The sequence below is a fragment of the Hemitrygon akajei genome, chromosome 15, assembly GCF_048418815.1.
Source record: "Hemitrygon akajei chromosome 15, sHemAka1.3, whole genome shotgun sequence".
Classification (NCBI taxonomy): domain Eukaryota; kingdom Metazoa; phylum Chordata; class Chondrichthyes; order Myliobatiformes; family Dasyatidae; genus Hemitrygon; species Hemitrygon akajei.
This window is the reverse complement of record NC_133138.1, coordinates 48,417,576-48,442,647: the sequence shown is the minus strand read 5'-3', so window position 1 is coordinate 48,442,647 and position 25,072 is coordinate 48,417,576. Positions and strand designations below refer to the sequence as shown.

The window sequence follows — 25,072 nt, the reverse complement described above, 5'->3', positions numbered from 1 at the left end:
ATTGGATAGGTATATGGATAGGAAAGGAGTGGAGGGTTATGGGCTGAGTGCGGGTAGGTGGGACTAGGTGAGATTAAGAGTTCGGCACGGACTAGGAGGGCCGGAATGGCCTGTTTCCGTGCTGTGATTGTTATATGGTTATATGGTTATAATTAATAGGTTAAAGTATAAATACAAATAGATGATAATCTGTATATAGCCTCCCAAACTCATAGTAATTATGAAAAATGGAGTAAATAAGAAAAAAAAACCCACAAAAAGAAAAAAAACCTAACCAACATGGGCCATTGCATTATGTCAAATATACACAGTAGCGTCAATAACTCCGCACCTCCATCCAAATAATTAAGGATAATAAAAGTAAGGTTTAGGAAAAGTCAGTTTAGCTCATATGAAAATGTTGAATAAATGGTCTCCAAGTTTCTTCAAATTTAACTGAGGGGTCAAAGACAACATTTCTGATTTTTTCTAAACTCAAACAAGAAATAGTTGGAGAAAACCACTGAAATATAGTTGGAGGATTAACTGCTTTCCAGTTCAATAGGATAGATCTTCTAGCCATTAATGTAACAAATGCAATCATCCGCCGGGCTGAGGGGGGATAAACAACTATTATCCACCATTGGTAAACCAAAAATCGCAGTAATAGGATACGGTTGCAATTTGATATTCAGAACTGTTGAAATAATACCAAAAATATCTTTCCAATAATTTTGCAAACAAGGGCAGGACCAAAACATATGGGTCAATGAAGCTACTTCAGAATGACATCTGTCACAGGTTGGATTAACATAAGAATAAAATCGAGCAAGTTTATCCTTGGACATGTGAGCCCTATGTACAACCTTAAATTGTATTAGGGCATGTTTAGCACAAATAGAAGAATTGACTAATTGTAAAATTTTCTCCCACTGCTCAGTGGGTATAAGACAATGAAGTTGTTTTTCCCATTCCTTCTTAATTTTTTTCTGATACTCCTGGCTGTATTTTCATGATCATGTTATAAATGATGGCCACTAAACCCTTCTGGCAAAGATTCAGAGCTAAAAATTTTCTATAATGTCCATTGGACATAATTTCGGAAAAGACTAACATATTATTCAAGAAATTTCTAACTTGCAAGTATCTAAAAAAATGAGTTTTAGGCAAATTATATTTATTAGATAGCTGTTCAAAGGACATAAAACTGTTGTCTAAAAATAGATCACGAAAACATGTTATACCTTTTGTTTTCCATAATACAAAGGCTTGATCCGTAAAAGAGGGCTGAAAAAAAAAGTTAGATATAATAGGGCTTGATAAGATAAACTTATTCAAGCCAAAGAATTTACAAAATTGAAACCATATTTGTAATGTATGTTTAACTATAGGATTGGTTATTTGTTTATTCAATTTAGATAAAGCAAAAGGAAGTGAAGATCCTAAAATCGAAAACAATGGAACGTCTTCTACAGATTTACATTCCAAATTTACCCATTGTGGGCAAGATGCTATAATTGATTCTTGTGTCCAAAATATTAAATATTGAATATTAACTGCCCAATAGTAAAATCTCAGGTTTGGCAAAGCCAAACCACCCTCCTTCTTAGGCTTCTGTAAATATTTTTTACTTAATCTAGGATTTTTATTCTGCTACACATACGAGGATATTTTGGAAAACGTGCCCTATGTAAATGATGGTTAGGAATTAGAATAGTAATGGGAACTGTGAGAGTAGGCTCCAGCACTGATAGTAGATCAAAGCAAAGTAACACCATAGAGTTTCTCTTAATATGAGCACACCATTGAAAATCACAGAGAAGTTCCCTTCCTGCTTGCTTCTGGTGAAGTAATAGCAAGAAGTGAGTCTGTTTATGTGTATGGAGTTTTATGGAATAATCCCTAAATACTAAGAAAATCTATTGCCTCAAAGAGGACAGGATATGGGAAAAACATTGCAAAAGTCCTTTTTAATTTCACAGCTGAACTTGATCACACGTCTGTTACTTAAGCAATGCAGTAGTATTCCTTGATGAAATGAATTCAATCTTAGGTGCAGCAAGATTGGACAACATTTAAGCATTGGTGTGCTACTGTTCACTGAGGCAAGTAACATGAATAAAACTACCACTAAAATATCCTTTACTGAAGACAGTCAAAACTCAACTGCTAGTAGAATCTGCTCCAATATATCAAAAGACATACCACATGGCTCACACATTGCATCACCTGTACAAGCTAAATACATGCAAACCACCAACAACTGTCACATACCCCGTGACGGGTTAAAGAACCAGCAGAAATGGAAAACACATTGGAGTCTGGTATTGCTAATAACTAATAGTGTTTATTAGTAACTAGGCAATACAGTACTGTAAATGCAGATATATTAAACAGGTTAGCAATTTTATACACACACACACAGAGAAGTAGGACAGTTTGAGGTAGTTAGTTGAGTAACGTTGGAGAGAGAGAAGTGAGAGGTGAGCTAATGCCGTCGATCTTCCCGTTGTCTTCTGAAATCCTGTTGAAGTCACCGACTGCGACCATAACACATGTGACCGTTCTTCAGTGATGGAATTATCACCCAGGCAAGGTGGACACACAAATAATTCCCCACCGGTCACACCTTTTCACACTGCAAGAGCCACTGATCAATTTCCCTGAATCGATCCTTCAAAAACCCCACCTTCCTGTGGGTACAACAAAGCTCGTCCAGTGTCCAAAACGGTGTGTCCGGGTCCAGCAGCTGACCGGGTATTTATTTCAGCATGCTGAACACCAGCTGTCTATCAACCTGCTCCGCCCTCTTTGTAAGAGTTTTACAAGCAGGCAAGTGTCCTTGTGGAAAGGTAAACAACTTGTAGAGAAACCATAGCATCAATCTTTCGAGCATTCTTCGCCCCTCTCTCTCTTAATAACAACTCAAACAGTGTCCAAAAGCCAGTCACATTCTCCCGACATTTTAAAGTGATAGTGCACAGAAAATATGAATCCGAGGAGTACATAACACAACCTACATATAGAAATGTTAGCGAAGTATAAATTTACAAATTTCTGTAGTCCTATTGACCATAAACTCTTAAGCTAAACTTAATTATCTTTCCACTTACATTGTAGAAAATTGCCATAAATGATTTCTCCAAATCATGCATGAGTAATTATTACATTATCTGTGCATGACTAACAACATTGCGCACCAATTGTAACACCACACTTCTACACACATAATTGCAAAATGCTGCAAACTAAAAGTAACCATCTCTTTTATACCTGTTTAAGGCTCTTCAACCTTAATGGCTCTGCTCAGCCATCATGACTTCTTTGAGACCCTGAATCTTTTCTATTTCTTATGTTCCCGGTGTGGTTTCTGCTGGATTACTGAAGACAATCCAGGACTGGTGGACGTTGCAGAGACTGGCATATATCCTGGTCCAGAATGATGATGTTTTAATTTTGCTCTTTGGTTTAGGTTTTATTTAAAGTTAATAAAAAAGACAATTAAAACATACACACAAAATTAAGGGGGTGGGGTGAGGAGGAATTTTGAAATTAAAGACTACAAAACTGAAATAGAATCTCTGGAATTCCTCATCATCTAGGACAGTCTGAACTAGATTCAAACTTTTCAGTAACTATTAATGATAGCTGTGCAGACATTAAACTCTTTCCCAAGACATGTGCAATCTCATCAATTGCAATGATGTGAATTGACATAATTGAAATGACCTCCCTACAGCAGTTTGGGGTGACTTTCGCACCTTTCAACTTGTCAGTGGATCAATGCATTGGCATATCAGAATTCCGTACTGTCCAAATGGACTTTACAATCTTATAAACATGAGGAAGCCTGCAAATACTTTATAATCTTCCTTCAATCTGCTTGCTGTCAGTATTTTCAGTATTTTAATTATTCTGAAAATGCAACATTGCTGTCCAAAAAAATACTGAATAGATGGTTTAAAAAATAGGCTGATGTCCACATTGGACCATATTACCTTTTCCTGGCTCACATGATGCTTGTTCCATGGATTTGCTTTTCCAGCCACCTCTGCAATCAACACACTCTGCCCAAATATTTCACTGCCATGGTAATGCAATGTTTCTTTTACTTGTTGTCCTGCTGGTTGAAAAAGAACACACGGGCAGCTCTTGTGAGCTGTCAGCATGCAAATCCATGATCTTCAAAATTCTTCTTTCATGTCACCAACTTGCACCTCCAGGAATATCATCTTTCCATGCAATTTCACCACTGTTCTTGGTATTCCAATGTTTTCAATCTCATTGGCATGCAACCATTCCCAAATTAGCTCAACTTCCTGGCTAACTTTCTCCCGGGAAGGTTTAGTATGTACTGTTAGTTGGTTGCCTCACTCTCTCTGCCAGGGCATTACATCCACATCAGACACTGTCTGCAGTGGTGTCAATGTATTACTGTACGTAATTGATCACTACACCTGCCCGTATGAAGGGAATGACCTACTTTACCCATACTTTTCCTTATCTGTTTTGTTTTCTCAAGTAAGAAGACATTAATCATTGACTTCTCTTTTCCCATGATCTTTCTTTTAGAGAAAGGTGGGTGATTCTGGTCTGGTTGTTTGTTTAAACTTCCCTAGTGCCTATCAAGCTGCCTGACAGTGGTCTACTTGGGTGGGAACAATGCATCACAAAGCATAGGCCCCTCACTGCCCTATATTTTCTTAAATATAGTGCATCCTTTTGGCCCACGTCATGATAAGTGAATGGACCTATCAGACTCCGCTTGCAATAATCATTTCATCTTCGCACACCTTGTAGAGTCTGCCTTCCAAAGACGCTATGGTGGATAAACAAGAACAAACTGAAATGGTGATGATGTTATATATTATTGGTCACAAGGAGAAGGATTTGAATCAACCGTACTGAAATCTAGAGAATGCATTTCCTGCAGTGTGAGCAAATTACATCCATCTAGAAGTGAAGCGGTTGAAATGTTAACAGTCATTTGTACGAACCAGGATTAGGGACAAACCTTTGTGTGTGTTTTTTTTAAACAGAGCTAAGACAGAGTAGTTACATAGATTTGAACGAATCACTCATCAGAATGAATCGATTTATACATTCTTGGAGACTAGTCTGAGGGAACAATTACCACATGATAATGCTAGAAAAACACTTAGAGTCATGTAAAGTTACAGAGATACTCAGGGCCAGGCTAGATATACTGAATGGCTGCTTTATTAGGTATGGGTGCGGTCTTCTGCTACTGTAGCCCATCCACTTCAAAGTTCAACGTGTTGTGCATTCAAAAAAGCTCTTCTGCACACCACTTAGAGCTTTGACCAGCAACCAATCCGCGCTTTGGGAGTTTTGAAAGGAGGGGATTTCGCTCTCGTTCACTGCCTGGGTTGAAAAGGGAGTGGCAGGTGGCAGAGCTTTGAACAGACACCAATGTAGACACTGGAAGTCTTGAGAGGAGGAGATTTCACTTAGGTCCACTGCCCGAGTAGAAAAGGGAACAGTGGGTCATGGCAGTGTAACAGACCTTTGACCAATCTGTGTTTGAGATTGATTAGGAAGGGCAAGTTTTTAAAAAAAGGCAGGGGCAAATGCAGCAGGCATCATCGCAGTGGCTGTCGTTTGAGCGGACAGAGTCAGAGTAATGATCTTGTGGCTTTAGCTCTTTGAGGCTTCAGTCCGAGAAAGCAAAGAAAAGCTCTAGATTAAGTTTTCTTTTTCCTTCCCGTCTTTATATCTGCTCACTTAGGACGGTCGAGATGCCAGGCAGGATAACAAAATGCTCCTCTTGTGGGATGTGGGAAAACAAGGAGACCTCCACTGTCCCTGATGACTACAACTGCAAAAAGTGGAGCCAGCTGTAGCTTCTGACAATCTGTGTTAAGGAGACAGATCATTTGACAGGCTGAAGGGGTGATAGAAAGGGCATATGGAGAGTTAGTTACACCCAAAGTGCAGGACACAGAAAATCGGGTGACAGTCAGGAAGGGGAAAGGGGTTAATGAGCCAGTGCAGAGTACCCCTGTAGCCATCCCCCTCAACAACAGGTATAACACTTTGGATGCTTTGGGGGGGTGTTGACCTAACAGAGGAAAGTCACAGTGGTCGAGCCTCTGGCACTGAGCCTGGCTCTGACTCAGAAGGGAAGTGTGGAGAAGAGACAAGCTGTGGTGACGGGATTTCTTAGATAGGGAACAGACAGGAGGTTCTGTGGGTGACAACGAGATCTCCAGATAATACTTTGCTGCCTGGATGCCAGGGCCCAGGACATCTCGCATCGAGCGCTCAGCATTTTTAAGTGGGAGGGCAAACAGCCAGAGGTTGTGGTCCATGTAGGTACCAATGACATAGGTAGGGACAGTGATGAGGTTCTGCAAAGTGAATTCAGGAAGTTAGGTGCTAACTTAGTGCTGTTAGGTGCTGACAGATAAAGGGCAGGACCTCTAGGGTTGTGATCTGAAGATTGCTACATATGCCATGTGCTAGGGAGGCCAGAAATCGGAAGATTATACAGTTTAATATGTGGCTAAGGAGTTGGTGTAGGAGGAAAGGCATCAGATTTTTGGATCATTGGGCTCTCTTCCAGGGAAGGTGGGACCTGTACAGAATGGATGGTTTGTGCCTGAACTGGAGCGCGACTAATATCCTAGTGGGAAGGTTTGTTAACGCTTCACGGTGGGGTTTCAACTAGAGTTGCAGGGGGATGGGGACCAGAGTGCCAGAACAGTTAGTGGAGAGGTTGTGGAGACAGATATTGTTAAGACCTCAGAGAAAGCCAAGAATCAAAATTTTGAGCATGGTGTGAATAGTGTCCTGAGCTGCAGATAGTTCAATGCAAGAAATTTTGTAGGAAAGGCAGGTGAGCTCAGGGCATGGAGCAACACCTGGAATTATGATGTTGAAGCCACTAGTGACACTTGATCGCAGGAGCAGCAGGCCTGGCGTGTCAGTGTTCTGGGGTTCCGTTGTTTTAGATGTGACAGAGCGGCTGAAGTGTGGCGTTACTGTCAGGGAAAATGTCACAGCAGTGCTCAGTCAGAACAGTCTGGAAACTTGACTAGTGAGGCATTATGGATGGAACAGGGAAATAAGAAAAGTATGACCACGTTAATGGGGCTTTATTACAGACCACCCGATAGTCTACGGGATTTAGAGGAACAAATTTGTAAAAAGATCGCAGATTGTTGTGAGGAATGTAAGGTTGTTAAAGTAAGTAATTTTATCTTTCCACATATTGACCAGGAATCCCATTCTGAAAAAGGACTAGATGGGATAGAGTTGGTCAAATGTGTTCAGAAAAGTTTCCTTCATCAGCACGTAGAAGTCCCAACAAGAGAGCCTGTGATACTGGACCTGCTGTTTAGGAATGAGACAGGACAGGTGACAGAAGTTTGTGTAGGCGAACACTTTGTATCCAGTGACCACAATTTCATTAGTTACAAAGTAAATATGCAAAGAAATAGGTCTGGTGTGCTGGTTGCGATCCCAAATTGCAGAAAGGCCAATTTTGATGGTATCAGAAATGATCTGGCAAGTGTGGATTGGGACAGACTGTTTTCTGGCAAAGGTGTACTTGGAAACTGGGAGGCCTTCAAAAAATTTTTTTTGAGACTATGAAGCTTGTATGTGCCTGTCAGAATAAAAGTTAAATTTAAGTGTAGGGAACCTTGGTTTTCAAGAGATATTGAAGGTCTGGTTAAGAGAAAATAGGAGGTGCATAGCAGGTAGAGGCAAGTAGGAATGAATGAGGTGCTTATGGAGTACAAAAAAATGCAAGGGAAGACTTAAAGAAATCAGGAAGGCTAAAGGAAGGCGTGCAGGCTCATGCAGACAAGGTGAAGGAGAATTCTAAGGGCTTTTCCAGTTATGTTAACAGCAAGAGAATTGCAAGGGACAGAATTAGTCCTCTGGAAGTCCAGAATGGTAATCCATGTGTGGAGCCAAAACAGAAGGGGGAGATCTTAACTGAGTTCTTTGCAAATGTATTTACTTGGGAGAGAGATGCAGAGTCAACGGAAGTGAGGCAAAGTGGCATCAACTTCATGAACCCTATACAGATTAGAGAGGAGCAGGTATTCGCTACTCTGAGTCAAATCCCCAGGGCCTGACAAGCTGTTTCTCGGTCACTAGAGGAGGCAAGTGCAGAAATTGCTGGGGCCCTGGTAGAGATATGTAAAACATCCTTAGCAACAAGAGAGGCACCAGAGGACTGGAGGATCGTTAATGTTGATCTGCTGTTTAAAACACTCTAATAGGCCGCTGAGTCTGACATCAGTTGTGGGAAAGTTATTGGAAGGTATTCAAAGGGACCAGGTATATAAGTAATTGGACAGACATGAACTGATTAAGGATAGTCAGCATGACTTTGTGCGTGCTAGATGATGTGTAATCAAACTTAGAAAGATTTTTGAGGAAGTTACCAGGAAAGTGGATGAAGGCAAGAGAGTGGATGTCGTCTGCATGGATTTTAGTAAGGCATTTAACGAGGTCCCGTATGAGCGGCTGGTCCAGAAGGTTGAGTCATTTGGACATCAGTATGAGCTTGCAAATTGGATTTTACATTGGCTTTGTGGGAGAATCCAGAGAGTGGTCATAGAGGGTTGCCTCTGTGGCTGGAGGCCTGTGACTGCTGGTGTGCCATAGGGATTTATGCTGGGTCGTTTGCTGTTTGTCATCTATATCAATGACCTGGATGATAATGTGGTTATCTGGATCAGCACATTTGCAGATGACATTAAGACTGGGGGCGTAGTAGACAATGAAGAAGGCTGTCATGGCTTGCAGAGGGATCTGCATCAGCTGGAAAAATTAGCTAAAAATGGCAGATGGAATTTAATGCAGACAAGTGCGAGTTTTTGCACTTTGGTCAGACCAACCAGGATAGGTCTTACACAGTAGAACACTGAGGAGTGCGGTAGCACAAAAGGATCTGGGAATACAGGTACATAATTTCATTGAAAGTGGCTTTATTGGTCATAAAGAAAGCTTTGGCACATTGGCCTTCGTAAATCAATGCACTGAGTACAGAAGATGGGATGTTAAGTTGAAGTTGTATAGAATGTAGGTGAGGCCTAAGCTGGAGTATTGTGTGCAGTTTTGCTCACCTACCTACAGGAAAGATTTAAAGAAGGTTGAATGAGTGCAGAGAAAATTCACAAGAATCTTGCAGGGTCTGGAGGACCTGAGTGGAAAGACTGAAAATGTTAGGATTGTATTCTTCAGAATGTAAAAGATTGAGAAGAGTTTTGATAGAGGGGTAAACGTAAGCAGGCATTTGATAGGGGGTAAACGTAAGCAGGCATTTGATGGGGGGTAAACGTAAGCAGGCATTTTTCCACTGAGGTCGGGTGGGTTAAGGATGAAAGGTGAAAAGTTTAAGGTGAACATGAGGGGAACCTTCTTCACTCACTCAGAAGGTGAAATGAGCTGCCAGCACAAGTGGTGCATGCAATCTCGATTTCAACATTTAAGAGTTTGGAGAGGTACTTGGATAGTTGGGATATGGAGAGCTATGGTCAGTGCAGGTTGTTGGGAGTAGGCAGTGTAAATGGTTTTCAGCATGAACTAGATGAATCGAAGGTCCTGTGTCTGTGTTGTTCTTTTCTATGATTCTATGACTTTGTAACTTGTGGTTATTTGAGTGACTATCACCTTCCTGTCAGCTTGAACAAGTTTGGCCATTCTCCTCTGACTTCTCTCATTAACAGGACATTTTTGCCACAGAACTGCTGCTCACTTGATGTTTTTTGTTTTTCTCACCATTCTCTGTAAGCTTTAGAGACCATTATGTGTGAAAGTCTGAGATACTCAAACACTCCATCTAGCACCAACAATCCTTCCACCGTCAAAGTCACATTAGATCACGTCTTTTCCCCATTCTGATGTTTGGTGTAAATGACAACTGAACCTCTTGACTATATCTGCATGCTTTCATGCATTGAGTTGGTGCCACGTAATTGGCTGATTAGGTATTTGCATTAATGAGCGGGTGTACATGTACCTAATAAAGTGGCCACTGAGTGTATATTGGACAACCAACAGCAGGATGTAACCAAAATGTAAACGGCACGTGTAACCAAAGTGCTGGAGATGTTGCAGGTATTGTGGATAGCGATGTGACCAACTGACAAGAAGTGCACTGTGCATGGGAAAAGCTTCTCATGATGCTATATTGGAAGTAGCTATGGGGAAGCCCCAAAACAGGCCTTGAGCCATGCGGGTACAGAGAGAGGGTTAGAAAAAGAGAAATGGATCACAATGTACCTGATGCCAAACTAGGTCAGACAATTGTAATGCCCTGGTTGATATTTTTTCCTGTTATGCTGCATGTTTTTCATTTTGTGCTGTTCTGTGTGAGCTGCTCGTTTTCGGCTGATGTTTGGGTTATTGTTGAAGATGAGAGATGAGGAGACATGGCTGCCATCAAATTAGGATGATTGAATTGAAGGGGAGGTTTCTCTGGTGAAGGACACTAAGGTTTGGGCTTGGGTTTTTTTTTGGTGTGGTTCGAAGGAGATGAAGAGAAGACGCCGGAGAGGAGGTTGTAGGAATCGACCCAAGCGGGACTGTGGTTCGACGAAGCCCAGGATGAGATCCATTGAGGATCAGTGACTTGGGGAAACTGTGGGCTCCAACTTGTGCACATCAGACTTTTTCTTTAAGCTGGGGCCTTTTCTTTCTTTGTTCTTTTCTTTACTAACCCTTTCTTCAAATTAAGAATTACAAAGCTAAATCTTTTAATTTTTGCGGTGTACTGTCTGTTATTTCATGGCGCTCATTTGTAACAGGGTAATGAGTTACTCAGCATCCACACAAATGGGGTTTTGGGGTGGGGTCACACCTCAATCTCACATGTTTGGCGGGACCGGGGATTGACTTTCCTCGATTCATACAGCCGAGGAAACCAGAGTGTTTCACAATGAAAGAAACACCCTGACTTGTCTCTGACAAAATACAGATGCAGTAACAACCGGTGTCAGTTTGGCTTGAGAACAATGAGTAATTGCAGTGAAATCTATATCATACCTCTTTGTTTTAGGGTTCACCATCTTGAGAGAGTTTGTCCTAACTGGTTTCATGTAGATAACATGTGACTCATTAAATTTAACTGCACCTTGAAGCCTGAATGTAAAAAGTTGCTTCGGCCATGCAACTCTCTGATGAAAGTTCACAGAACAGGGAAAGTGGAAGTGCAGAGTAGGGCAGGAAAACAAATGGAGGCAGCCAGTGAAAGGGACAGGCTCTCAATAGTCACAGCGGTGCTAGCGAATGTCACAATGAAGATCTGAAGGAACAATTCCATGTTAGACTGTCACCAGAAGGCAGTGGTGACTCAATATACAACAGGTACCAGGTCATATGAGGTATTGAGTCCACTTCCCACAAGAAGAACTGGCACAGGTCAGGAAGACAACCAGAGAGTCTCGACAGAAGCAGAAATGGAGATATTAATGGATACATTATAAGCATGAGAATGAGAGCACCACAAGTTGACAACAAGGTCAGGAGAACTGCAGCCAGCAATTACCCAATATATTCCAAAGCATAGTACCACTGAAACTGGACAGTTATTTTGGATGTGATCATTAGAGGAGAAATACAACATATATGGCTTGTGTTGGCACTGTTTGTATAACATGATTAACTGCTCTCCTGTTATTATAACACAGTTTAGAGCCGAACAGGCTGGAGAGTCTGACTTTATGGCGGAAATTGTAATCTGAATAATGATATGTTGGTAATACCCTTGTTGTTTGTGTGCGTGTGTATGTGTATATGTGTATATATATATATATATATGATCAAAATGTGGTGCATTTGGATCCATTTCCTCAACTTGCCATTGTATCCTTTGGCTTATAATATGTTTTATCATCTACTTAGCAAAAGTGGGAGCTGGTAATGATAAGGTGCATCTGGCTGTGATTTAAGATTAAACTGCAAGATTGAATAATTGTTAAATAAAAAACAGAAAGACTCAGAACTTAGATTAAATCATTGTGAGTGAATCCAATGTTGTTGTGGTTAGAACGAAAAATAAACTGAGAGGAAGATTAGATTAGCAGATAGGGTAAAAGGATAAAAACATAAAGTTTTAAGAACATTTAAAAAATTTAGTTCTTTTTAAATTATCATCAGCAATTAATATCTGAACAATTAATTAGAATTACAATAATTACATTAATTAACAGTGTAGTAGATGGACAGTATGTAGCAATTATTGCATAATTGCAAGGGCATTTGGACTTTAAATGCGAAATATCAATATTTTATATCTACAGAAACTTCACACCATTCAGTGAATGACAGACAATAACATAATTTTCACAGAACTCATGGAAAAATGGTGCATCTGAAATATCGAGTTTTTGATGTTTTTATTTGGCCTGCACTTGAAGCCACGTTGCTTTATTGTTAGCAAATAAATTATAGTTAAGAAAGCCCCCCCCCCCGAATTATTCCAGATTTGATTGAAAGCCTCAACATGATGCCAATGAAAAATACATCTCTGTTGTGTGTCCCAATACAGGCCGCATTTGGAGCCTTTGTGTCTCTGTGAAACCTTTTGCCATGAGCCCTAAAATGCCCTATGTCCTTCCTTAACCCTGGAGACCAAAACTGTACACAATACTCCAGGTGTGGTCTCACCAGGGCCCTGTACAAATGCAAGAGGATTTCCTTGCTCTTGTACTCAATTCCCTTTGTAATAAAGGCCAACATTCCATTAGCCTTCTTCACTGCCTGCTGCACTTGCTCATTCACCTTCAGTGATTGATGAACAAGGACTCCTAGATCTCTTTGTATTTCTCCCTTACCTAACTTTACACCGTTCAGATAATAATCTGCCTTCCTGTTCTTACTCCCAAAGTAGATAACCTCACACTTATTCACATTAAACGTCATCTGCCAAGTATCTGCCCACTCACCCAGCCTATCCAAGTCACCCTGAATTCTCCTAACATCCTCATCACATGTCACACTGCCACCCAGCGTAGTATCATCAGCAAACTTGCTGATGTTATTCTCAATGCCTTCATCTAAATCGTCGACGTAAATCGTAAACAGCTGTGGTCCCAATACCGAGCCCTGTGGCACCCCACTAGTCACCACCTGCCATTCCGAGAAACACCCATTCACCGCTACCCTTTGCTTTCTATCTGCCAACCAGTTTTCTATCCATGTCAATGTCTTCCACCCAATGCCATGAGCTTTGATTTTACCCACCAATCTCCTATGTGGGACCTTATCAAATGCCTTCTGAAAATCGAGGTACACTACATCCACTGGATCTCCCTCGTCTAACTTCCTGGTTACATCCTCGAAAAACTCCAATAGATTAGTCAAGCATGATTTACCCTTGGTAAATCCATGCTGGCTCGGCCCAATCCTATCACTGCTATCTAGATATGCCACTATTTCATCTTTAATAATGGACTCTAGCATCTTCCCCACTACTGATGTTAGGCTGACAGGTCAATAGTTCTCTGTTTTCTCCCTCCCTCCTTTCTTAAAAAGTGGGATAACATTAGCCATTCTCCAATCCTCAGGAACTGATCCTGAATCTAAGGAACATTGGAAAATGATTACCAATGCATCCGCAATTTCCAGGGCCACCTCCTTTAGTACCCTAGGATGCAGACATCTGGACCTGGGGATTTGTCAGCCTTCAGTCCCATCAGTGTACTCATCACCGTTTCCTTCCTAATGTCAATCTGTTTCATTTCCTCTGTTACCCTATGTCCTTGGCCCATCCATACATCTGGGAGATTGCTTGTGTCTTCCTTAGTGAAGACAGATCTAAAGTATTTATTAAATTCTTCTGCCATTTCTCTGTTTCCCATAACAATTTCACCCAATTCATTCTTCAAGGGCCCAACATTGTTCTTAACTATCTTCTTTCTCTTCACATACCTAAAAAAGCTTTTGCTATCCTCCTTATATTCCTGGCTAACTTGCATTCGTACCTCATTTTTTCTCCCCATATTGCCTTTTTAGTTAAGTTCTGTTGTTCCTTAAAAATTTTCCAATCATCTGTCCTCCCACTCACCTTAGCTCTGTCATACTTCCTTTTTTTTAAATGCTATGCAATCTCTGACTTCCTTTGTCAACCACTGTGGCCCCTTTCCCCCCTTTGAATCCTTCCTCCTCTGGGGGATGAACTGATTTTGCACCTTGTGCATTATTCCCAAGAATATCTGCCATTGCTGTTCCACTGTCTTTTCTGCTAGGATATCTGTCCAGTTAACTTTGGCCAGCTCCTCCCTCATGGCTCCATAGTCTCCTTTGTTCAACTGCAACACTGACACCTCCGAGCTGCCCTTATCCTTCTCAAATTGCAGATAAAAACTTATCATATTATGATCACTACCTCCTAATGGCTCCTTTACTTCAAGATCGCTTATCAAATCCTGTTCATTACATAACACTAAATCCAGAATAGCCTTGTCCCTGGTCGGCTCTCGTAAAAGCTGTTCCAAGAATGCATCCCGTAGGCACTCTACAAAATCCCTATCCTGGGGTCCAGCACCAACCTGATTCTCCCAGTTCACCTGCATGTTGAAATCCCCCATAACTACTGCGACATTACCTTTGCCACATGCCAATGTTAACTCCCTATTCAACTTGCACCCAATATCCATGCTACTGTTTGGTGGCCTAAAGACAACACCCATTAGGGTCCTTTTGCCCTTACTGTTCCTCAGTTCTATCCACACAGACTCTGCTTCTCCTGATCCTATGTCCCCTCTTGCAAAGGACTGAATCTCATTCCTCACCAACAGGGCCACCCCACCCCCTCTGCCCACATTTCTGTCCCTACGATAGCACGTATACCCTTGTACATTCATTTCCCAGGTCTGATCTCCCTGCAGCCATGTATCCGTTATCCCAACAACATCATAGTTACCCATTCGCACCTGAGCTTCAAGCTCATCCGCCTTATTTCTGACACTTCGTGCATTCAGATATAGAATTTTTAGCCCATTTCTCCTCTCTCTGTTTGAATCGCTGCCTATTGTGCTTAACCCAGCTCCCCGAACTCCCATCGGGCTATACCCCCCTAGAATTTTGTTGTCCTTCCTAAATTTACTTATTCTTTCTGCACATTTAACTCCATGTTCCGTCAGACCATCCCTCTGTACATGTGTCCTGCTTATCACTTGTTCCGCCTCACCTTTCTCTACTACACATTTAATATTCCGGAACCGTGTAGTCCCCACCTGTCCTTTATTCTTCCTCTTGCTATCCTCTCTCGCATTCTGGATCCCCGCCCCCTGCAAATTTAGTTTAAACCCCCCCAAGAAGCACTAGCAAACTTCCCTGCAAGAATGTTAGTACCGCTCCAGTTCAGGTGTAAAACGTCCCTTCGGAACAGATCCCACCTTCCCTGAAACAAAGCCCAATTATCTAAAAACCTGAAGCCCTCCCTCCTGCACCATCCTCTCAGCCATGTATTAATCTGTATAATCTTTCTGTTCCTTGCCTCACACGCACGTGGCACAGGTAGCAATCCTGAGATTGATGCCCTGGAGGTCCTGTTGCTAAACTGTTGCTGCTAAGTTAATAAATTTTAATAAATTTCACAACACAATTTCACAATTTAATAAACCTGATTCTGATTTGATGATGTTTCAGTACAGGACTTAGAAACTCGTTTTCAGAAAGCCACAATGATTTCAAGACTAACATTCAACACTGTTCTTCCTTTCAATATTCAGATTACTTATTTGGTCGAATGAGTACTTCTCCATATGACTCATGCTTTGGAATGCATGAGATATAAAATCACTGGCTGAGGAGGGCCTCGTACAAAACTTTCACTACACTATTTGTTTATCTTTTAGGATTTCTGGCCTGTGTTTATCGCCCTGTAGCTTCCCTGTTTCAAAACGAATAGCTCTGAAAATTAGGTCGATCACGATCAAAATGGCATTTCTTCCTATAATTTCTTCACCGTTAATGTAACTGATTTAACACTGAGTATAAGTGCAGCTTTTGTCATGAGATGAGCACATTCCAGTGATTTTACTATAAAGCTTCATTGTCATACATGAAGACAATAGTGTTTCAGTTTCTATGATGAAACAAGCTGAATATGTGTCTTATTGATAACAAAAGTCCTGAAAACTGATACGATGTGAGGGAGTAAAAATTCTTCAGTCCCTTTTAATCAATGGCCTTGGCCATGAATCTACTCAGCGACGACTTTCACTTGCAGATGGTCAGCAAGTTTTCAAAGCTGTCCATCAATTTTTCTGCGCTCTATGGGATGGGATGGCATCTATAATGAAAATGTGTTCTTGCTTTAATTTTGCTCTTAATGTCAGTCAGAAAGATGGCAGATGAATTATTCCTCATAAAGTATTTAACTTCAGCTATTCTAAAATGACAAAAATCCTGCGGGCATATGTACGGTATGTGAATGCTTCACAAGAGTAGTGGATCTGCGTGAGCATTTTTCTGGCAATTAAGAGTGTTTAATCTCTGGTCTTGTCACTTCAGGCTGGCATGATTCGGACAGACAAGGATGAATTCTTTATTGAACCACTAGAGAGAAACAAAATGGAGGAGGAAGAAGAAAATGGGAGAGTTCATGTGGTATATCGGAGGTCAGCTACCAAAAAAACACTTCCTGCATCAATCAATGATGTCCTTTTAAAAGGTCAGTAAATATAAGATTATTTTCTCCAAAGCTTATTTCCTTTTAAAAGGAATTGAATGAAGGGGAGTTTTAATATAGCTTAATTGCTCTACCGTTTGAGATGTGCTACATGGCAAAGCTTAGTTCTACTTGGGAAATAAAAGTTTTCAAGTTTCGTTTGTACCTTGCTGTTAAAAGATAAAAATAAGTTGTGATTTTTTTTTTTTTTTCTGATCTCAGCTATTCCAACAGCAAGGTAAAAAAAAATCATCTTATAGTGCCGGAAATCTAGCAGCCATATTGTTCATTGAATTTTCCTACAGAAAACAAATGACAATATATATTGTGTATGGAATGTTTATCAGCGATGTTATATATTAGCCAGAGATTAAACCCTGATCTTCAATGAACTATTGCCTTATGATTTTTTATCACAGGGATTCTATTTTAACTTATTACCCAAAAATGTGAGCCTTCTTTAAAAAGGGTCTGAATGAGTTGATTTTCAAGTGCTGGCTTGGGACCTGCTCAAGCAATTGCTCTTGAAGCTTTGCATCGTGCTTGTGGAGCGTGAGATCATGGAGTGAGTTGGAGACAGTTCCCTATGGACTTTATGCACCAATTTTAAAAAGCGAGTGGGGCCTATCAGAACTTATCTACCGAGTGGAAGATTGCTTGGATTAACAGAAACTGTGGTCAGTTAGACAACAGACAATAGACAATAGGTGCAGAAGTAGACCATTCGGCCCTTCGAGCCTGCACCGCCATTCTGAGGTCATGGCTGATCATCTACTATCAATACCCGGTTCCTGCCTTGTCCCCATATCCCTTGATTCCCCTATCCATAAGATACCTATCTAGCTCCTTCTTGAAAGCATCCAGAGAATTGGCCTCTACTGCCTTCTGAGGCAGTGCATTCCAGACCCCCACAACTCTCTGGGAGAAGAAGTTTTTCCTTAACTCTGTCCTAAATGACCTACCCCTTATTCTTAAACCATGCCCTCTGGTACTGGACTCTCCCAGCATCTGGAACATATTTCCTGCCTCTATCTTGTCCAATCCCTTAATAATCTTATATGTTGCAATCAGATCCCCTCTCAATCTCCTTAATTCCAGCGTATACAAGCCCAGTCTCTCTAACCTCTCTGCGTAAGACAGTCCGGACATCCCAGGAATTAACCTCGTGAATCTATGCTGCACTTCCTCTACAGCCAGGATGTCCTTCCTTAACCCTGGAGACCAAAACTGTACACAATACTCCAGGTGTGGTCTCACCAGGGCCCTGTACAAATGCAAAAGGATTTAGCAAGGACAAATAAAAAGAAGTGGGGCTTGAGCAGAGCGGCAGTTGTGTGAATGGGCAGTATTAGAGTGGTCAGACTTTGGCTCAACAGGGTTGGGCGAGAACAGGCACAGGCTAAAACTTAAATTTGAGAAGTCAGAGATATAACAACTGTAGGCAGGATGGTACGTAATGGTCTCCACCATGACTATACCTGCAGAAAGTGCACCCAACTTCAGCTCCCAGCTGATGGGAAATAAAGTTGGAGTTGTATGTATTCAGGACCGGCCGGGAGGCTGAAAACCTCATAAAGGAGTCTTCACACCAGAGTGCAGACTTCCAATGGTAAGTAAATGGGTGACCACCAGGAGAAGTAAGATGGGAGAGCAGTCAGTGCAGGGTTCCCCTGTGGTCATTCCCTCAGTTACCATCATACCCCTTTGGATACTGCTGGTGTGAGGGTGACCTATCAGGGCATCCCAGTGTCACTGTGGCCGGCTCTGAGGCTCAGCAGGGAAGGGTAAAGTCAAGCACAGTGGTAGTGACAGGAGACTGGATAATTAGGGGGATGGACACAGATTCTGTGGCTGTGAAAGAGAAGCCAGGAATTTGTGTTGTCTCCTAGGTGCTAGGGTCCGGGATGTTTCAGAGCATTTGCAGGAGATTCTCAAGAGGGAGGGTGAGCAGCCAGAGGTTGTGGTGAACATTGTCACCAGTGTCAGAGATAGAAAGGGGGAAGAGGTCTTGCACAATGTGTATACGGAGTTAGGGAATAAACTAAAGAACAGGATCTCCAAGGTAGTAAACTCTGGATTACTCCCAGTACCATGTAACAGGCACCTTCTCCCTGATGCTGATGAATCCAAAGGAACGGCAGAGACTGATACAGTTTGGCACCAGCCCCATCGCAGGAGTTGCCCATCACTGTTGAATTTAACATAGGACTGCCTTGGGGTTTCAATCTCCAGAACTTTCGGGTTTTCTCCCGAAGCCTTCCCCATGAATGGGTATAGTCACAAAGCAACAGAGGATTGAGATCAGAGTTTTCTTCTCGATGAGCTGCCAATCATGGTTGAGGAGCCCATCTGTCTGAAGTGACAGGTTTTAAGGGGCCAGTAACCTACCTTTGACCCTTCTCCTGTCAATAGAAATTGTTCCGTACAGCTTAGTGGCTAAGCCGTATGTTAAGGTCAGGAGCTGGACTTGGTTGTCAGAGGCTATTTGAGATGCATGCAATTAAGAGCATTTAATAGATAGTGGGAGCTTATCCTTACTACTGCCTCTGGCTGTAACAAGGAATCAGGGAACCAAGGCGTGACCTGTACAAAAAAGATGGGTTACACCTGAATCCAAGGGAGTCCAGTATCCTTGTAGGCAGGATTGCTAGAACTTTGGTGAGGGGGCAGGAACCAGAGTGATGGGGATGATGATGGGTAGTTGGTTTCTAGTTGATATGACGTGTAGTGACAGTCACTGTGATGAGATGAAGCACAACATGGGGGCAAAATCGAAAAAGGTGATGAATACAGGACTAAAGGCACAGAGTATGTGGAAATAAGGTAGATGACCTTGTAGCACAGTTAGAGTGTTACGTACCCCGTAACTGGGTCACTTACCAGCAAAGATAGAGAGGTCCGTTGAAGTCTGATGGTACTATTTTTAACAGTATTTATTGATAAAAATACACAAAAATAATATCAATGCAAACATACAGACAATATACGTCGTCAATACTAAATCTAAAAGCGCGGGTATAATAATAATCAATAAGAAATAGCTCTATCGTTGTCTAGGGGATAATGTATTGTCCGATGGAAATATAAAAGTCACTCAAGCTCATTCAGGCTGCAGCTTTTGGTTGGAGAGAGAGACCGAGTTTAGAACTTGCCCGTTTTCCTTTCTATGATGTCGATCCTTCGAAATGTCGTCGGTGTCCTTTTCCTTTTAGCTAAGCCGTCTTCCGTGGTCAGCCCCACCAATTCCGAGGCAAATGGAAAAGGACGCACGTGGGCTTTCCACCGGCTGTCGCTATTAAACGCTGTCATGGGATTTCTAGCATGTCTCCTGGTGCGTCTAAAAGGGGTTGTTCCCCAGACCTTCTTTTATCCTTACTCACGGGGTCTCAGATGTCAATCAGGTTGGGGAGGATGCCATCCCCCCAACCAGCCCACGTTGCTCATTCCTTGAGGGCGTCGATGAATAGCACAGTGCTCAATACACAATTCCGTCTCCAAGAGACAATGGCCGTTTCCCGTGGCTTTGTATCGTTGAGGGGCCAGGACATTCCAAACCCCCTGTGGATTCTGCGTCTCTCTCTCTCATTTCCTGGGTCTCCTGACCTGAATTAATAGCGATCTTGCGATTCTCAAAAAGGAGGGGGCTACGTTGTACCCTTCGGCCCCTCAGAGTTGGGGCACAGGCGTAACAAGAGATTGTCAGGTATGTTTGGGTATCACTGAGACATGGCTGAAAGAAGATCATAGTTGGGTGCTTAATATCCAGGGAAAGTATTGATAGTGCAGGCAGATAGGCAGAGGGGTGGGGTGGCTCTGTTGGTTAAAAAATGGAATCAAATCATTAGAAAGAGGTGACATAGGATCAGAAGGTGTAGCGTCCTTGTGGATAGACTTAAGAAACTGCAAGGGTAATAAAACCCTGATGGGAGTTATATACAGACCCCGAACAGTAGCCAGGATGTGGGATATAAATTTTAAAGTGGAAATAGAAAAGGCATGCAAAAAGGGCAAAGTTGCGATAGTCATGGGGGATTTCAATATGCAGGTAAATTGTAAAAGTCAGGTTGGCGCTAGATCCCAAGAGAGGAAATTTGTAGAATAACTACAAGGTGGATTTTAGAACAGCTTGTGGTTGAGCCCACTAGGTGAAAGGCATTTCTGGATTGGGTATTTTGTGTAATGAACCAGATTGGATTATGGAGTTTAAGGTGAAGGAACCCTTGAGAGGCCAGGATCATAATTTGATAGAATACACCCTGCAGTTTGAGAGGGAGAAGATAAAGCCACATGTGTCAGTTGGAATCATTTGGAATATTGTGAGAAGTTTTAGGCTGTTTATCTAAGAAAACATGCAGTGGCTTTGGAGAGGATCCAGAGGAGGTTCATGAGAATGAGTCAGGAAATGAAAGGGTTAATATATGAGGATAATTTGATAGTTTTGGCCTGTACTCACTGGAGTTTAAAAGAATGGTGGGGGGAGGGGGAATTTCATTGAAACCTATTGAATATTAAAAGGCCTAGACAGAGTAGATGTGGAGAGGATGTTTCCTATAGTGGGTAACTTTAGGATGAGAGAGCAGAACTTCAGAATAGAGGGATGGAGATGAGAAGTAGTTTCTTTAGTCAGAGTGTAGAGAGGCCAAGTAATCTAGGATACTTAAAGCAGAGATTGATAGGTTCTTGATTTGTCAGGATGTTGAAGGTTACAGTGAGAAGGCAGAAAAATGGGGTTGAGAGGGATAATGGAATGGCAGAGCAGACTCAATGGGCTGATTGGCCTAATTCTGCTCCTGTGTCTTATGATTTATGATCTTATCATGAAAACCTATTTCTGCTTTTCTAGTATACTGTAGGCATTGACTGAGCGTTTGCAATTACGACGCTGTACTAAAGACAATGTTATACTAAACTAATTAAAGTAGTAAAATAATTGCCCAACTGTACTAATACCTTTTGCTTACACAATGTCTATATCCTACCATTTCCTGCATATTCATGTGCCTATCTGAATGCTCCTATCATATATGAATTTTGTTGTATTAGTATGAAAGAGCCAGAGTGAAGATTGCACACTTTGTACAATTCACATGAAGTCTCTGGTTTTCAATAAAGTTTCTCTTTTCATTTTAAGTGGATTTTGTAGAGCATAAACACGTGGCAGTCATAAACCTTTTTGTAAGCATCTATGTTTCTGATTATTGCATATGTATCTGCAACATTTTGCCTGTTGGTATTTTTCTATATAGGAACACCAGATTAGAATATTCAAGGTAGGTGGAAGAGTGTGTGAATTTATTTCAGTGAGTAAGTGCATTTCACCATTTAATTCTTGTTTCAATGCAATTTTTACAGAACTCACAGTAGCACTACAATTTATATTGAAGCAGAGTTTTATTACTGAATTACTTTGTTTAAGCTCAGTTACATGGTTTTTTCATTTAATGGCAAGTGTATCGTTCCACCAATTGAAATGAATAGCCACGTGAAAGTGTTGGTGACATTTTCTTATCTCAGTGATAGTAATGGTTAAAACACTAGTAGAAAATGCATATGTTTATAACATTTCCAGTATATTAAAGAAAATTGCGTGTATGCTACCCTTCTCTAGGATGTTGAGAAATACTTCCCAACCAAACTGCAGTCATTATTGTGTTTTAATGTGTACTAATAATTTCCAGTCATTTAATTACCTCCTCAATGAATTTACCACAAAATCTTGAGTTGCATCTTCAGAGCACCCACCGAGCAGAACTGAAACTGGGGTGTAGTGGTGGGGGCAAGTTAGAGTACAGCATGAAAGTGGGACCTTTGACTCAGTATTGACCATCCATTACCATTTACACCATTTTCCCATTTTATCCTCCCCATAGTCTCACCTGATTTCACCACCCACTTAGATATTAGGGACAGTTTACCTACAACCCTGTGTACCTGGAAAGTGCAACAAAAATGGAGTGCTCAGGGAAGACCCATGCCACCAAAGACGTATCACGTAACCTCTGCACAGATGTCACTGGAGGTCAGGATGGAAACCAGTTTGATGAAGATGCCCCTAAGACATGAGACCTTTTGTGTAGACTATACATTCAGTGGTGGTTCTCTGTTTGATCTTTCATGGGGAAACCAGTACATCAGATTAATGCAAAAGCAGTTGTTGAGAACTGCATCTAATGGGATTTTCAGACACACAAAGGAATCCCTAGAATTTCCCAGAGAGAGGCAACAGAAGTTCACTTTTTCCCAATTTACTCGCTCATCCCACTGCCCTGAACCATTTGAAATGTCTGAAAGGAAGGGTGGATATTTATGGTGTATCAGAATGGATGGATTTGAAAGGCTATTTAAAGTGAGTGAATCTTCAGCAAAGGCTTCATAGAGGAAGTAGTGCTGTACAGGAGGGTTTAGAGGGGAAGTTTCAGAGTATAAGGTCTAGCAGAATCATTGGGGTGACTGAGAGAATGAGCAAATAGAAAGACTTTATGAGGAATACAGACATGAGCGAATCTGCAGATGCCGGAAATCCAAAGCAACATGCACAATGCTGGAGGAACTCAGCAGGCCAGGCAGTGTTGATGGAAAAGTGTAAACAGTCAATATTTTGGACTGAGACCCTTCATCAGGACAACAGCATTTTAAAGGTAATGCGAAGCAGGTGAGTTATAGAAGAATCAAAACATTGTTTGTGTCATTTTGTATCCGGTAATGAAGTTCATCAGCAAAGGATGAGGGCCGTGAGCAACTGGCACTAGATAATTATCGGGGTATTTGCATGTCATGGTTTTTAGTGTACTGAAGTTTATGGATGGTGACAAATGTAAGCAGTGAAGGGGGAGGGATGAGTGATTAGAATGTATTGGAGAGTTTGTTCTAAAGCCTACAGAGGTAGCAAAAATTTTATCAGCTTAGAGGTTGATGGAAGTTAGGAATGGATGACATTGTTAAGGTGAAAGTACGCTGTCTTTGTAAAGATGAGGAAATGAAATAAATTCAGTTTTGAAACCAATAGAATCTAGAAGTTAAGGTCAACTAGAATCCTAAACTTTAGTTCAGCCAAAAAGGAATTAAAGGTTGTATGGAAGTCTATTCAAAAGCTAACACTAGGAATGGCAACTTGGAAATATTGATTTGTTATAAAAATCCATCCATTTTTAAAAACCTTATTAGGTTGTCATGTATGTGTCTTCAGACCAAAACAAAGGCAACTCTTAAGTGTCCCCTGAAATTGATCAGCTAATCAATCCATTGAAGTACAATTAGGGAAAGTCAATAAATGTTAGCCAAGCAGGTGAGATGGAAGTGAAGGATCAGGAGAGCATGAGGGCAATAGTTTTGTGGTTTGTATTAGAACAGAGTGCATGCTAGAGGGGTCACAACCAATTGAGGCATTAGGGATCTGGGAGCAAATGTGGATCAGCAAGAATGGTGGTATTAGCTATATAAAACTTTGTGGGATAAGAGACAAAAATCTCACTTTACCCTTCAAATGGACCCTCTTGTGTAGAGGTGATTATAGTTGTCTTTGACCAACCATACCTATCAGAATTTAAACCGCAGGTTTGACAAAAAACATAACCTTATAGTTGAGATAACAAAGATAAAGTACATATCTAAAGAAAAAACACTTCCAGTTTCTTAAATATTGCATTTGTTAAAATTTATCCATTGAATTATCATGAACACAAAACTACAAATACTGGAAACATAAATTTAAAAAGAGGAAATGCTAGAATTATAGACAAATAAGTAAACGTTTAAAGATTGATCTGAAGAAAATCTTTCCCATAGATTAAAAGTGATTGAGTATTCAGAAGGTCAGATGGTAAATATCATAATGATATTAGCTTTTGAATTAGAGATTTTATTTAATCAACTGAAGTTATATTGCTGAGTCCTTTAGTTTGGATTTGAATACAGTGGATAACTGTAAATTGGGCCATTGTTTAATCAGGGCAGCTGCTTATTTGGGATGACTTGTAAAAAACAAAAACAAATTGAGAACATTTCATCTCCAACAGTGCCATCTCCAATGGGATCCCACCACCAAGGACATCTCCCTACTCCCCTGCCCCGCCCGACTTTCTGCTTTCTGTAGGGATCGCTCCCTATGTGACTTTCTTGTCCATTTGTTCCTCCCCAATGATTCCCCCCCCCGGGCACTTACCCTTGCAAGTGGAACAAGTGCGACACATGCCCCTGTACCTCCTCCCTCACTCCCATTCAGTGCCCTAAACAGTCCTTCCAGGTGAGGCGACACTTCACCTGTGCGACTGTTGGGGTTATCTATTGTGCCTGGAGCTCACAATGTGGCCTCCTGTATATCGGTGAGACCCGACGTAGATTGGGAGACTTCTTTTGCCGAGCACCTACACTTGGTCTGCCAGAAAAAGCAGGATCTCCTACTGGTCACCCATTTTAATTCCAATTCCACTTCCCATT

The 25,072-nt window shown here is 41.3% G+C and overlaps 1 protein-coding gene across 2 annotated transcripts in view; it reads left to right on the top strand.

Annotated features, from left to right (window-relative positions):
• The window catches only part of LOC140739329 (A disintegrin and metalloproteinase with thrombospondin motifs 2-like), a 287,752-nt gene that overhangs the window by 73,325 nt on the left and 189,355 nt on the right, over positions 1-25,072 (top strand). For both annotated transcript variants that reach the window (XM_073067527.1, XM_073067528.1), the window contains one exon: positions 16,480-16,639. In XM_073067527.1, the coding sequence (XP_072923628.1) occupies positions 16,480-16,639 (160 nt within the window). The remainder of the gene's footprint in view (positions 1-16,479; positions 16,640-25,072) is intronic.